This window comes from Natator depressus, chromosome 3 (genome assembly GCF_965152275.1).
Source record: "Natator depressus isolate rNatDep1 chromosome 3, rNatDep2.hap1, whole genome shotgun sequence".
Classification (NCBI taxonomy): Eukaryota; Metazoa; Chordata; order Testudines; family Cheloniidae; genus Natator; species Natator depressus.
In genome coordinates this window covers 66305332-66320662 of record NC_134236.1, presented here as the reverse complement: position 1 = coordinate 66320662, position 15331 = coordinate 66305332, and the positions used below count along the sequence as shown (strand labels likewise).

The 15331-nt window shown below is 38.9% G+C and overlaps 1 protein-coding gene across 1 annotated transcript; it reads right to left on the bottom strand.

The window, feature by feature from the left end:
- Window positions 1-2211: 2211 nt before the first annotated feature.
- RIPPLY2 (ripply transcriptional repressor 2) lies at window positions 2212-5526 on the bottom strand. Its single transcript, XM_074946866.1, has 4 exons — window positions 5214-5526; window positions 4951-5026; window positions 4523-4587; window positions 2212-2377 (listed from the first exon to the last, which is right to left on the bottom strand). The coding sequence occupies exons 1-4, from the start codon at window positions 5288-5290 to the stop codon at window positions 2212-2214; spliced, it is 384 nt and encodes a 127-aa protein (XP_074802967.1). The 5' UTR covers window positions 5291-5526.
- Window positions 5527-15331: the final 9805 nt, after the last annotated feature.

Below are 15331 nucleotides of genomic sequence, written 5' to 3'. Positions count from 1 at the left end.
AGACCTCGCTTGGACATCTGACTGGACTGCCTGCCACTCAGCAGCACAATGCCTCCCACCCCTCACTGGAGTGGGCCATGGATATGGTCTCCACAGAGTATTTTGAGGTTTAATGCGTTACTGTTTGTAAAGTGCTTGAAATTTTCAGATTGGAAGTGCCCTATAAGTGTAAAATATTGTTGTTATTATTATTATTATTATTATTAAAATATAACGAGTGAGATGTCATAAGAAATTTAAGCTTGTATGCCCTTGAAGAGGTAGAAGAAAAGAGCTATTTGCATTAATCTGGAAGAGGGAGAAAACCTGAGCATGATGCAAAGACATTCTGCCCCTGAATCAAATTTAAGGTCCACAATTAAGCATTGTAACTTTTCAGGTGACCTTGAGGTACAGTATAAAACATAGAAAGGACAGTGTGCCTGCTAATAGGCTGGACAGTTTCCCAAACTCTTGAAAGAAAGAAAATTAAACCAATCACACCCAACTTCAGCACCAACATGAGCAGTCAGTCAGGAAGATCTATGCAATCTTGTCTTATAGAATGCTCCTTTCTTTCATGCTTAGATGAACGGTACAGCTGTTAATGTTGAGGTATAAAGTATCATCATTGACATCTGAATTAGCACACACTGAACTCAACAGGGTAGTTCAGATCTCATATTTATTGTTTCAAGCTCTCTTGCAAATTCAGGTAGTCACAGCCAGGTCACATGTTGAAGGTTTTGAAATGGAGAGAATGGACTGGTTGTAAAAAAAACATTTTAATCAAGTGTCTGATTCTGCTGTCATTGCACTGTGTTGTACCTTACTCTGAGTAATTTCAAGGGGAACACTGACTGAGCACAGTACTACTACTCATGAGTGTGGGTAGCAGACTTGGACCCCAAATGATTATTTGGCTATAAATTATATTAATTTACAGCTGTCTCCACATTTGCAGGCATGTATTACTGTATGTCAGGCCAAATTCTACTTGTAGCTGTAGCAATGGAACCCCATTAGTCAGAGCACAATTTTGTTTCTTAGTTCTTGCTGTCATCTGGTTTACATGCATCATCAGTAACTATTTTTATACTATATCCTAGGGGTGGCCAACCTGTGGCTCTGGAGCCACATGTGGCTCTTCAGAAGTTAAAATGCAGCTCCTTGTATAGGCACCGACTCCGGGGCTGGAGCTATAGGTGCCAACTTTCCAAAGTGCCAGGGGGTGCTCACTGCTCACCCCGGCTCTGCCACAGGACCTTTCCCCACTCCACCCCTTCTCGCCCCCTCCCCTGAGCTTGTCATGCCCTTGCTCCTCCCCAGAGCCTCCTGCATGCCATGAAACAGCTGATTGGGAGGTGCGGGGAGGGAGGAGGAGGCGCTGATCAGCTGGGCTGTCGATGGGCAGGAGGCGCTGGGAGGAGAAGAGCTGATGGGGGGCTGCTGATGTATTACTGTGGCTCTTTGGCAATGTACATTGGTAACTTCTGGCTCTTTCTCAGGTTCAGGTTGGCCACCCCTTTTATATCCAGCAATATAAGCCCATGTATCTGAGAGCATGATTCAGTTCTCAAGCCTAAATTCTGTCCCCAGTTTCATGGGTGTGACTGACAGCAGAATTTGGTTCCTAATGTTTACACTGAAAAAGTCATGTTGTTTGTCCTTTTTCTAAACTGCTTGTTTCCATGCACATGTATGCAACTTCATTTAATCAGTGAGTGTATGATCTAAGAATATTTGTTCCAGATTAATTACTTGATATGCTCCACCAAAACTATAAAGAAAACTTTCATCGTGTAGCCACTGTACTGGGCCTGTTTTTCCATACTGTTGCACCATTTTTACACTGGTAAAGTCAATAGAGTCACATCATCATAAAAATTAGTGTAAAGGAAGGAATAATCAGGCAACTTAGTAAATTTTAAAATTGCAATTTGGGAATGTGTCAGTTATGGACTACAAAGTATAGGAGCTAGAACTCTAATATATAATACATTATTCGGCTGTTTTAAGAAGTTCAAATTTGTACCTTTTCTCCCTTAAAAGCAAAAACAATCCTTAGACTAGAAAAGATAAAGACAAAAATACTATAACATTTACAAAATATTTCAATTTTTTATTACCAATAACTTACATTCAAATAAATTATCTTTAAAATACTATGATACATTTTTACATCAAATTTAAATTAGAAAGTTTTAGAGGTGGCATTAGCACTCCATATAGTTAGCAATCAGATTCTATTCCTGAATCTTGTTCCATTTCAACATTGTCATCTTCACTATCTGAGTCTTCATAAAAGGAAATTGTGGCTTGAACTGGGAAGTTTTTCAGAAGTGCTTCAGCTTCTTGATATAAGTAATCATAGCACCTTGACTTGGGCCAAAATAGTCTGAAATAAATATACAATGTTTTGTGTATTTATTATTGTTAGATACTATCCTTTGTGTTTCTTGTCTGTCAGCCTCCGAGGACAGGAAAGTCTTCTGTGTTTCTAACAGACACCAACTCTTCCCCCCAACCTACACAACTATCACTTGCTGAGTCAGCACTAGAAAAGTTTCTCTTGTATCTGAATATCTGATAGATATTTTGAAATTTAAAATTTGTCAAAAACACAGATCTAATAGAAGCCTCAAATCTACTACCACACAAAATGTAGAATCAAAAACTAACCTGAATCCTGAGATCCACTTCTGTAACTCAGCCTCCATGCTACCCAATTAATTGAAGTTCTACAATATGGTCCAAAGACTATTTAAGATTAACATAAATTGTGTGCATTGCTTTGTTACTAAGGGTCATATCCTCTTCTCACACCCATGTAAATCAGGATCAACTTTACTGAAGTTAGGGTGTTACAAAGGTGTAAATCTGATGTAAGAAGAGAATCAGGCCCATGGGTTTTACCACAGAACTCAATAGTTTTAATCTAAAAGAAAAAAAAAATCACGAGGTCTGATTTGCCTCTCATACCAGGTTTACGCTTGTGTGACTTCACTAACTACAGAGATCCTGATCTACACCAGAGTATATAACATGTGTTTTCAAAGATGGAGAAAAGGGAATAATATAATCCAAATGTCAGTTGAGAGCTATACTGGTTTGCTTTGTGTATGCTATATTGTTTACAGTGCATTATTATGTATGTACAGTATGTGGACTGTTTTTCATTTTTGACAATATAACAAGGTTTATACACATTTACAATAAAACGGTGTTGAAAGAAAGCATTCAGAGCAAGAGAAACTTCTCAGGATGAAACTAAAACCTATATTTTCTTCCCACTTGTGGACTACATGCAACTCTTGTCCGGTGGGTCTAGTTTTTCAAACTGATCTCCCATATTGTGCCCACTGATTATAAACACCAATGACGACAATTAGACTTTTTTCCTACCTTATTGGCAGGGACAGCCAATTAATATAATTTACACTATCAACTAATCACAACAAATTGCAAGCAAAAATGGGAGGTGAATTTAAAAAGCAAAGAAATGAAACATAAGTTTCTAAAGATAAATGGACACTAACCACTTTGTCACCAGCACCATTTAATATATTTCCCTGTGCAATGATTCATAAACACTGGTTACATATCATCCATAACAGAAACAAAATTAATATAAGAGGAGGTTTATTTACTTATTCAAAAAAATACTTTCTAAGTCAGTTGTAAATAACAAATTATACTAGGCTACATCTTTCTTCTGAACATCATATCTTTTTCACTCAAGTAGTCCGTATCACATTTCCTGTTCACTTTTAGTGTGTAAAGCCACAATTCTGAAGAGACTCTCTCACACGTTTGCATGTAAGTAGTCCCACTGAGGTCAATACAATTACTCAAGTGTGTACAGAATCGGGGCCTAAATTTGTGAGCACTTTATGTCCTACCTAAAATACTAATTTATGTAATTACATTCTGCCTTCTTAAATCACCTGGATACCATAATGACTAGCTCTCATTACATGCAACAGATAGATCCTCTACAGTTTCAGCTATAGTAATCTTCTTTACTTCCTGACCTGAGCTGTTAGTGGTGTGTGCTATCAAACAGCTGTCAAGTTTCACCTCGGGGATGGGTGAGGAGAGTTCTGTTTGAAAAGTGTAAAATGCCTTTGGATCCTCTGGAATAATAGCAGCTTTATAAATGCAAAGTATCATTGGTATGATAGTTTTTAACATTTATTTTGGTAGGCCACAATCCAGCAAAGCACTTAAGCACCTGCATACCTTTAAACATATGAGTACTTTCATGGATATCAATAGGACTACTCACACTGTTTAAAAGTAAGCAGGTACTTAAGTGCTTTGCTAGACAGGGGCTATAATGCACAGCACATTTCTGGAAAAGGTTGCTGTACTCTTTGCTCAACTGGTTTCAGACCATCTAATGTACATACAACCACAAATACATTTGGTGCTATGGGTGGAGACTAAAGGCCATAAAGTCTGCCTCAGAAGCATGACAGCTGTAAAATTAATTATCACCAGGGTCACTAAAGAGCCTGTTACTCCTTGAATAGGAACTTACCTAACTGGATGTGTATATTGGGTAAGTTTTCCTGAGGCTTCTGACATCCCACATGGACTGTACAGCTAGGATTAAAAAAAAGAGGAGACAAAATTTACTCCTCGCCTGTTAAATATAACATGGCAAACAGTACAGGTTAATTTACTGCCGTATTCAGTATTCTTGGTTTATTAAACTACACATTGCCATTTAACCTCAGAAATGCTCTTCACTACTGCTGCACAGATTATTTTCCAAATAGATCTTGTTTGGGAGATAGATAGTTTGTTGCTTTTGGGCTTTAATTTTTTTATTAATTATTATTATTATTATTATTTTTTAGTCACAGACCTGCACGGTATCCTGAACGTGTCAAATGGAAGAAAACCTGCTTGGTCCTCTCCATCTCCCTGCCAGGGCAGTATTATTGGCAGATTTGAGACACTTACCACGCTTTGATTTCTTCTCAGCTGTCTCTCTGCATCGCTTTGGGCGGGGATCCAAGGCCTCCAGAATTCCCCGGCCCTGCGGAATCAAGGAAACAGCCTGTTAAATAGAGATGAACACTCACCTAACCCTAGACTGGCTGCTCAGTTTCCACAGCCCGATGGGTGAAAGAGACATGGGGAAACCAGGCGTGTGATCACAAGTGCAATAGATCTGTCGGAAGGAAGGCGCGGTGCGTGCGCTGGGCTGGAGGAAGTGCGGATACCCGTGTTGTCCTTTGGAACATCCCCGGGAGCTAAACCCGTGAAGTGGAGGGCAGCAGCAGATGTGTGCGCTCTCCATGCTCCGCCGCTACAGCACGGGATCCGGACGAGGGAGTGGTGCTGCTTTGCCGATGATGATCCTGAAGTAGATCAGTTCTCCCGCTAGCCCGAGGCTGTGGGGCTTTTATAGTCCCCGGCTAATGACTATTTAGGAGTCCACCCCCTCCCTTTCCTTTGCTAGTCAGATAAACAAAAAGGCTACGCGTGAAGGCGCATCAGTGTAAACAAGGAGCGTGGACGCGTGCAAGTCCCAAATGGCCCAGGGAGAGATTTGGCAAGTCAGTGTTAATCACACTTGAACAGACACGGCTGCTGTCATGAAAAAAAGCCCACGCTTCTGGGCTGTGAAATGGCGAGTGTGGGAAAGACTAAAGTGACTCTCCCAGTTTCGTGTACTTTTTGCAATACGGGTTGATGCTGGCAGGGACTGAAGCACTATCCTAGCTGCTACCACTGAAGGGAATAAATACTCACCACTTCTGGCGCAAAAATACTTGTCTGCTTGACTAGGAGCTTTACTTACTGCCCAGGATCTAATCCATGCTGCTTCAGCAGAAATAAAGGAACATAAAATGAAAAATGAGGCCTTTAAAATTGTATTTATTTATTCACTTAATAACAAAACATACTTAGAAATTATATCAAATGCTATCTCTTCTACAAGTCTCTGATATAGAAAATATTTCAACCCTCATGATTTGATTTACTTTATCTATTAATTTATTTTTATTAACAGTTATCCCTTTCAAAGCAGCTCTCACATGCAAACTTCCAGCATGCAATCTTATCTAGCCACAGTGTAGCTTTGCAAAAAATGTACTTTTTAAAATTGCATTTGACCATTTCTAGGGCAGTACACAGTGCTGAGAGGCAGACAAAGGAACTTCACATGGTGACGGTGGAGAAAGTGACATGTCCCGTGGGAATGGCTTTGCATTGTGGTACAATCCTACTTCACTTCACCTATTATTAGTGAATATTTACCTTCTTAACCGAGGGAAAGAAAATATTTTGCACTTTATATATTCCCCCATCGGATATCAACAATTCTGTTAATTTATGGGAGTTTCTTAAATTATAGGATATATCCTGCCCAACCACCATCCCCAAGGCACTGCCTGTATCCAGACCATTGATTCATTCTGTTTCACATGGCAATGATGCTTTATTCCAATGCACAACTACAAATAACTTTGAAAATGTACACTGTGCAATAACAGCATGTGGTACTAAATGGCCAGACTTTAAACTACAATCCACATAATTTCCCTGCTTCAAAGGGTATTGTGAGGCTGTATTCAATACTGTGTGTTACATGTTCAGATGCTGAAACAATGAGCATAACAGAAGAGCCAGTAAATAACAACACTTCTGGGGGGATTCAAACAGCAGGAACTCATGGGTCTGGGAGTGCATGCTTCAACAGCAGCTCTGCCACCCTTTTAAGGGGTGTAGTATGCATTCCTTTCCCTGTTGGGTCAGCCCAGCTAACTAGAGCACACACAGCCCCCAAAATGATGAAATATGCCCAGTGACACAACCAGGAGGCATGTTTGCACTGTTTGGGGGAGACTATTGGCTTTCTGGTACTAGTTACAAGCAAAGTTCTGCCCAAAAGCAGATATGGGCAGAAGTTTCCTTGTGCATTTTCCTTTTGTGTTTGGGCACAATGCAGTTCATACTATTTAATTCACAGCAGCATGTGTAAAATGGCCATATTGTTAGCTGTGGTAAGTGTAGTCAGTTTGTTAAGTCTGTAACTGTTCCCCCCTCCCCCCCCCAGAGCTCCAAGTCAGAAATGTAGATACAGACTTAACATCTTTCTGCTATTTAATCAGTGAGAGAAGAAGGCAAAGCTCTTACAGTGAAAGAGAAATAATTATCTAATCTATGCATTTAACCGTCTGCACATTTGTGATGTGCTCTGCCCAGATCACCTTCATGTATTGGATCTCTAGGCGTACACCATCTGTAGATTGGAGCTGTTCATTGGCTTCTAAGAGGGGTATGAGGGAAGCAAATTTTGAAGCAAAAGTTGCTCTCAGTGTAAAAAATGGCACAATGAATCATTCATAGATTCCAAGCCAGAAAGGACCACTGTGATCATCTAATCTGACCTTCTGAATAACACTGGCTATATAATTTCCCAATTTCATTAAGGATAAGAAATCAAATATTTAAAGTGTAAGATTCCCTTACTAACTCTGCTACACTGCAACATATGTAGTTATTTGAAATTTTTCCCCCTCCTATAGTGGATGAAGTTGAAGTGGTTAAAATAGATGGTATTCACCCAAGAGTTCTAAAGGAACTCAAACGTGAAATTGCAGAACTACTAACTGTGGTATGTAACCTATCATTTAAATCCGTTTCTCTACCAGATGGCTGGAGGATAGCTAATGTGACATAACCAATTTTTAAAAAAGACTCCAAAGGCAATCCAGGCAATTACAGGCCAGTAAGCCTAACTTCAGTATTGGGCAAACTAGTTGAAACAGTAAAGAACAGAATTATCAGATACATAGATTAACATGATTTATTGGGGAAGATTCAACGTGATTTCTGTAAAGGGAAATCATGCCTCACCAATCTACTAGAATTCTTTGAGGGAGTCAACAAGCATGCGGACAACGGGGATCCAATGGATATAGTGTACTTAGATTTTCAGAAAGCCTTTGACAAGGTCCATCATTAAAGGCTCTAAAGCAAAGTAAGCTGTCCTGGGATAAGAGGGAAGGTTCTCTCACGGATCAGTAACTGGTTACAAGATAGGAAACAAAGAGTAGGAATAAATGGTCAGTTTTCAGAATGGAGAGAGGTAAATTCCCCAGGAGTCTATAATTGGACCATTACTGTTCAACATATTCATAAATGATCTGGAAAAAGGGGTAAACCGTGAGTTGGCAAAATTTGCAGATGATACAAAATTACTCAAGATAGTTAAATCCAAAGCAGACTGCGAAGAGCTACAAAGGGATTTCACAAAACTGTCTGACTGAGCAACAAAATGGCAGATGAAATTCAGTGTTGATAAATGCAAAGTAATGCACATTGGAAAACATAATCCCAGCAATGTATATAAAATGAGGGGATCTAAATTAGCTGTTAGCACTCAAAAAAGAGATCTTGGAATCATTTTGGATGTTTCTCTGAAAACATCCAACCAATGTGCAGTGTCAGTCAAGCAAACAGAATATTGGGAATCATTAGGAAAGGAATAGACAATTAGACAGAAAATATAATATTGCCTCTGTATAAATCCATGGTACACCCACATCTTGAATACTGCATGCAGATCTGGTCGCCCCAACTCAAAAAACATGTATTCGAATTGGAAAAGGTACAGAAAAGAGCAAAAAAAAAAGGGATAAGGAACAGCTTCCATATGAGGAGAGATTAGTAAAACTTGGATTTTTCAGCTTGGAAAAGAGACGACTGAGGTGGGATATGATAGAGGTCTATAAAACCATGACTGGTGTGGAGAAAGTAAATAAGGAAGTGTTATTTACTTCTTCTCATAACACAAGAACTCGGGGTCACCAAATGAAATTAATAGGCAGCAGGTTTGTTTGTTTAAAACAAAAACAAACAAACAAACAAACAAAATGAAGTATTTCACAGAATGCACTGTCAACCTGTGGAACTCTTTGTTAGAGGATGTTGTGAAGGCCAAGACTATAATAGGATTCAAAAAAGGACTAGATAAATTCATGGAAGATAGGTTCATCAATAGCTATTAACCAGAATGGGCATGGATGGTGTCCCTAGCCTCTGTTTGCCAGAAGCTGGGAATGGGTGACAAGGGATGGATCGCTTGATGATTACCTGTTCTGTTCATTCCCTCAGAAGCACCTGGCATGGGCCACTGTTGGAAGACAGGATACTGGCCTAGATGGACCTTTGGTCTGACCCACTATGGCCATTCTTATGTTCTTAAAACTAAACTAGACAAAATGCTCCTACTACATTGTAGTAGATACCTATCTGGTATCCTCAAGCAGGGGATTGGATAAGATGAGGGCATAAAGCAGTCTATGCAGTTATCTGAGTGTGTGATCATAAGCCAGGTTCTCTGTCTTTTTCCTCTGTTACCAAATTGTCAGCATGGAACAACCTACAGTTAGTGCATAAAATCAGATGCCTAAAGACGGTCTGATGGTAGAATACATTTTTGCATGACTGAAGTGAGAACCAGTTTTTGTAGCTCACACTTAAGTTCTGCGAAAATCATCAACACAAGCCTTGGAACAGAAGAAAGAGGTGGACACCAGGTTGCCTGTAGAAGAAAAATAGAAAAGAGTCTCTGTCAAAACAGCAAAGATGAATTGCCACAGCATTATTTATTTCGTAATTTACCAAGGTGAGCCACCTTATCTACAGAGAGGTTGAAGAGAGGATGCACAGTTCAAATAAAGAAAAAAAACAAAGTTGAGTTCCTTTGCTGGTGACCCTTAGTTGCCCCAGAGTTTAGAGTTCCTTTTAATACCTACCCTGTATGAGAAAATCTCTTGAGAAAAGAGTGACTTACCACTTATAAAGCAAACTGAAACACAGAGGTGTTGAAGAGATGAGGAGAAAATAATGACTAGCAGCTGTTGTTGCCACTGTGTGCTTACATGCTACATGACTACTCATAGCCTTGCAGTTTTGTAGTGAAGTCTCATTTATTAAGATAAAGTTATTTTTGCAATACTTTACCATGGCTGACCTAGTAGCAAGAAGGTTGAGTATGACTGGCATTGTTAAACACAGTATAGAAGAATAGCTTTATCTCCTGTCATAGACCCCTTTGCTTCCCTCGTTTGGTTAGCACAGAAGGCAGCAAAGGAATGTTAGCTTGCAATGCATACATAGGACAATGTCTTGTCTATGCTAGACACTAATCCACATTAAAACCATGCTACAACCATTTAAGAAATAGTGGTCAACTATGATTAACAAAACAATTCATAAATAACCTTTTTTAAATTTGGTGGATGCTAGTATAGTTCTGAGTGCAATATGAAGAGAATCTTTGTGATTGAGGCTGAGTCACTCATTAATTCTTGCTTAATCAAATTAACACAATTTTTCTCTTTGTATGCCTCAGATACTAGTTCTGCATCAGATATTTGTAGCTCAGCTTTTTAAAAATACACAATATGAATATTGGACCAGATGTTGCTCTCAATTACACTTATGTAACTCCAGGGTAAGTCTAATAGAGTAATTCTAATTGTCATGCTCTAATACATTCTGCTTTAAAAACAGAAAGGAACAGAAACTAACAAATGAGGCTTTTCTACTTTTTTCATAAATAACAACAAAACATACTCAGGGATTATATTAAATGTCACATCTTCCAAAAGTCTCTAATATACAGAACATGTCAGCATTAAGGATTTATTTATCATTAATAGCTATCCCATTCAAAGCAGCTGCACATGTAAACTTACAGGATTCAGTCTTATTTAGCCACAGTGCAATTTTTATAAAAAAATACTGTTAAAATTAAATTTTAAAAAATGTCAAGGGCAGTACAAGTCACTCAAACAGAGTTACTCTGGATTCACACCAATACAACTGAGAACACAATTTAGCTCTACATATCAAGCAAATATTTATCAGGAGCAAAGGGTAATTCATTCACTGAAATTGATTTGGAGTACTTGTATACCTTTTAGCAGTTCAACACCTGGTAATGTAATATACTTTTAATAGGACACATAGAAGAGTAAACACAGAGGTCTGGGCAGATGAGGTTGCTATTACAAACAAGGAACGTGTTCCCAAATGGCTCAGAGCAAGATCTGACAACACAGTGCTAATCACACTTGGACATGGGAATAGCTGGGCTGAAAACATTCAGCTGGCTTCATAGAAGCCTCTCTGTGAACAGCAATGGATACCTCTTGGTTATTAATAAAACATAATACATTATGTAAAGTCTTGTGTACCAGCTTACATGTGAAACGTATGGGCCTGATCCTACAGATCTTATTTATGTAGTCAGAGTCAGTGGTACTGGGACAATTTTTATAGTGGGGTTGCTGAAGGTAGAAACCATGTATTTGGGTTGTTATTACTACTTCAAGTCAGGGGGTGCGGCAGCACCACTAGTTCCAACACCTATGGAAAGAGTACTATATAAATTTAGAAATGCAGGATCAGGTCCAGTGTAATTAGCTTGTCACTTTTCTATTGGCTGAGACTGTGTCAGCTGGGGAAATCCTGATATCAGGGGAAAACACTTTCTTAGTAATTGGTAGTTTATAGCCCACTTCCATCTTCATGTTGCCAGTTCTGATAAAATTTTACAGACATATTTTGAAAGTTAGGTGTCTGCCTAATTTATGCATGCAGCTATCCAATGCGTGTACACAAATAAGGCATTTATTTACACATTCGGCCAGTTAGGTGGTTGGTCATGACTCATGAATGCATGTAAGTTCTTGATTCATTTGCGCATCTGGGATTTGTATGTACAAATGAGGTGCATATAAATGTATGTATGCAATTACACATGCCTGACTGAAAATCTGGTACTAACTGTCTTTCAAGTACATAGCATCAGATATTTTTTTATTTTCAGATATGGAAAGAAATGCAGTTTTCCTATATACTTTGAAAACAAGATATGAATTTACAAAGAACAGCACACAATGTGTTACCAACCCTGCCACCCTGACAAACATTTTGTATTGATGAAAAGTTTCCAGAATATTATTAAAGTATCCAAAACAGGGCTAAGGTCTAGGCAGCGCTCAGCATTTCCTATGAGGTGGAAGTTTTATCACTTAATACAATGAAATCATGTTTTGGGCCTAAATACATAAATGAAACTAAAAGGTAATTTTGGTTTTGAAAAAAGAATAAGACTCAATCAACAAATCAATCCACTCAAGTTACTTATGGCTGTAAATTGGTGCTTTCCCTCTTGAAAGGAGCTTACTTGCCCTCTTTCTGTTGTCATATTTTCTCCTACTAATTTATGACTTTGACAGAGCCCTCAATAAGTCAACACTTGTTCCTGATTCAAGATATCTGTTTATGCCCTTTGACTTAATGTAGCATAAACTCTATCAGTCAAGATCTCTTGTTTCCATACTCCTGCTACTGTTAGTTGGAATATACTGATACATCAGGAATCCATTATAGTTTCCATATTGTTTGATACAAACAATAGAAATGCACTTTTAAGTATTTGAAATAACTAGTGATATTTTTCAAGTCCAGAGGATAAGTCAGAGTTCATTTCATCTCATTATGCTTTGCAATCATCCAGATAAACCCTCTAGACTTGAATGCAAGCTGCTAACCTAAGTAAAACCTTGAGCTGCTGTGTTTTCACTGTTATTTTAAGCTGCATTAGCTATCGCAATTTAAGAATACACCCTTATTGCAGTGAAGACATACCCTTTAGTTATGCAGCATCAATATGACCAATACACATAATAAAATAACTTAAATGAACTACCCAGTTGTATGCCTTCTGTAGAATGGTGAGTGGTGTCATCTCCCATTGACATCAGTGGAAGTTGCAAGTGGTCAGTATCTCTTGCAATTTGTCCCGCGGTAATTCATAAAGAGATCTAATAAAAAGTCTTATTCTCATGGCTAGATTCTGAAACCCTGACTCATGTTTGCAAGCACTTACTCACATGAGTAGTCCTACTGAAGTTAATGGGACTATTTGTGTGAGTCAGTACTCAAAAGTGTGTGCGTGTAAGGGTTGCACAGTCTATCCCTCAGAGTGTTAGAGAAAACCTCGTCACACATTTTCTTTAACACAGACCATCTGAGAAAGCCTAGTGCTTCTCCATTATCTGCTACCACAAGAATGTCCCCTTACTTTGATTTTCCATTGGTAAAGATCCTTATTTTAAAAAAAAATTAACAGGTTTAAAGTATATTTCTAAAGTGCTTGAGAGGAAGGATGGTCTAGTGGTTAGGGCAGTAGCTGGGGATTTGGGAAATATTAGTTTGATTCCTTCTTCCACCACAGACTTCCTTTGTGAGCTTGGGCAAGCCACTCAGTCTCTCTGTACCTCAGTTCCTTATGGGTAAAATCTGGATAACAGCACTTCCCTACCTCACAGGGGTGTTATGAGGAGAAATGGAACAAAGATTATAAGGTGCTCATTTACTATGTCAATTGGCATCTATAAGTACCCAGTAACAGAGTGGCACAAAATTTGAAGACATAATTCTGAATACAATGGACTAGATTCTACACTATTAAAATCAATTGGGAGTGCATGGGATGTAAGCCATACTTTGATTCCCATTTAGGGCCTGAACCAAAGCCTTTTGATCTGGGCTTTGGATCAGGCCATTGGGACTACTAGTGTATGAGCAAGGGTGGGCCATTAATTAAACAAAAAAATCCAATAGTGAGCTGTAGCTCACGAAAGCTTATGCTCAAATAAATTGGTTAGTCTCTAAGGTGCCACAAGTCCTCCTTTTCTTTTTGCGAATACAGACTAACACGGCTGTTACTCTGAAACACAATTTATAGTTTCTGATAACTGGGCAGTGCATAAGCATAGGATTAGGTTATGAGCTGTAAACTGGCAGGAATAACAAAGTATTATTATCTTAAGTTAGAACAGGGTATGAACAGGTTTAAAATTCAACTTCTTAGTGCAAAGTTTTAAAAAGATTTAGCAAAATATGAACAAAATGTACATTTTGTACAAGATACTGTGTTACTATTATGGCCCTGATATGCTGTTTGCTTACCACATAGGATGTCTGTTGGTTTAAAATTGTCACCACATTATTTTGATAGCAAAGGGCCTGATCCTGCATCCCCTCAATCCTATGTTATGTTGTCCTTAGACAATGTAAAAGGCCCCACCTGGATTTTGAATTAGACTGTAATATTATTTAAAGTCTGTCTTTTTTTGCTCAAAGTGTAAAATATGTTCTTCCATCTACTTGGCTGGTGTGAAGGGTCCCAGAAAAAACAAAACTGGTGCAGCCCTGCTGCGTGGAGGAGAGGGGCAATTTTTCAGGAAGCCACATATCCTTGCACCCTCTTCATGCCATAGAGCCAAGTTCCATGGGGATCCCTGAGTGCAATTACACAGGATGGGTAGACTTGTAGATCGAATACTGCATGGATTCATTAGCCCCATTCCGCACAATAGAGGTGCTAAGGCTCTAGGTCTATGCCATCAACAAATACGAAGTAATATCTACAGAGTGATTGGCTCTGCTCTGTGGAGCTGCAGGGAGGATTCCCTTTCCAGCATGCCTCTATGGAAATACCCAGTAGTTGGAGATACAAAATTCTCCTTTGTGTCTTGTGAATCCCTGTGTTTTAATCCTGTTGATCACTTGAAAATTAAATGGTGGTCACATTGCTACTCTGGGTATCTGACTGAGGACTGCAGAGAGAGTGTGCGTTCACTGCAGGCTTCTCAGTGCATATGTGACAGGATGTGACTCCAGACACCAGATTGTGTGCTCCCAGGCACACTCTGGCAAATGGCAAAGATAATGCATCCAGATGAGTAAACTGCACATTGCAGAATCAAGAATATTTAATGTGACAAACCACTTTTTTTTTTAAATGGGCATATTATTTGCTATGGGATTATAAGCACTTGAAATAACATACAGAAAGACAAACAGAAGCATTGGTGCTGAATAGCAGCTAAGGAAGTCTTGCTTGTTTCTGACCTTTTAAGATAATGAGGGTGGTGAAATACTGATGCATCACTGATGGTGGACCTCAGCAGAAGTGTTTCACCCACCACCCAGCGTAATCATACTGTATTTGCTGCAGTCAGGGCCCTCAATGCCTGCAGTGTGGCATGGCAGACTTTGCCCCATAATCCCTAAAAAAGTGAGAAAGTAGCCAGGTTAAATGAAGTAGAGATGCATTTAATTCTAACACATCAAATACAGTCAGAAAAGAATAAGAAATTAGATAATAGAAGAATCATCCCACTCCAACTCTGAGTTATAACCTCCCTGTCTAGATAGTCAGTGATGGAGACAGTGTTGTCCTCTCCTTTCCCCTATTGCTCTGTGACCTTGTTATAGCACTGAGCATCACATGGAACACATATGA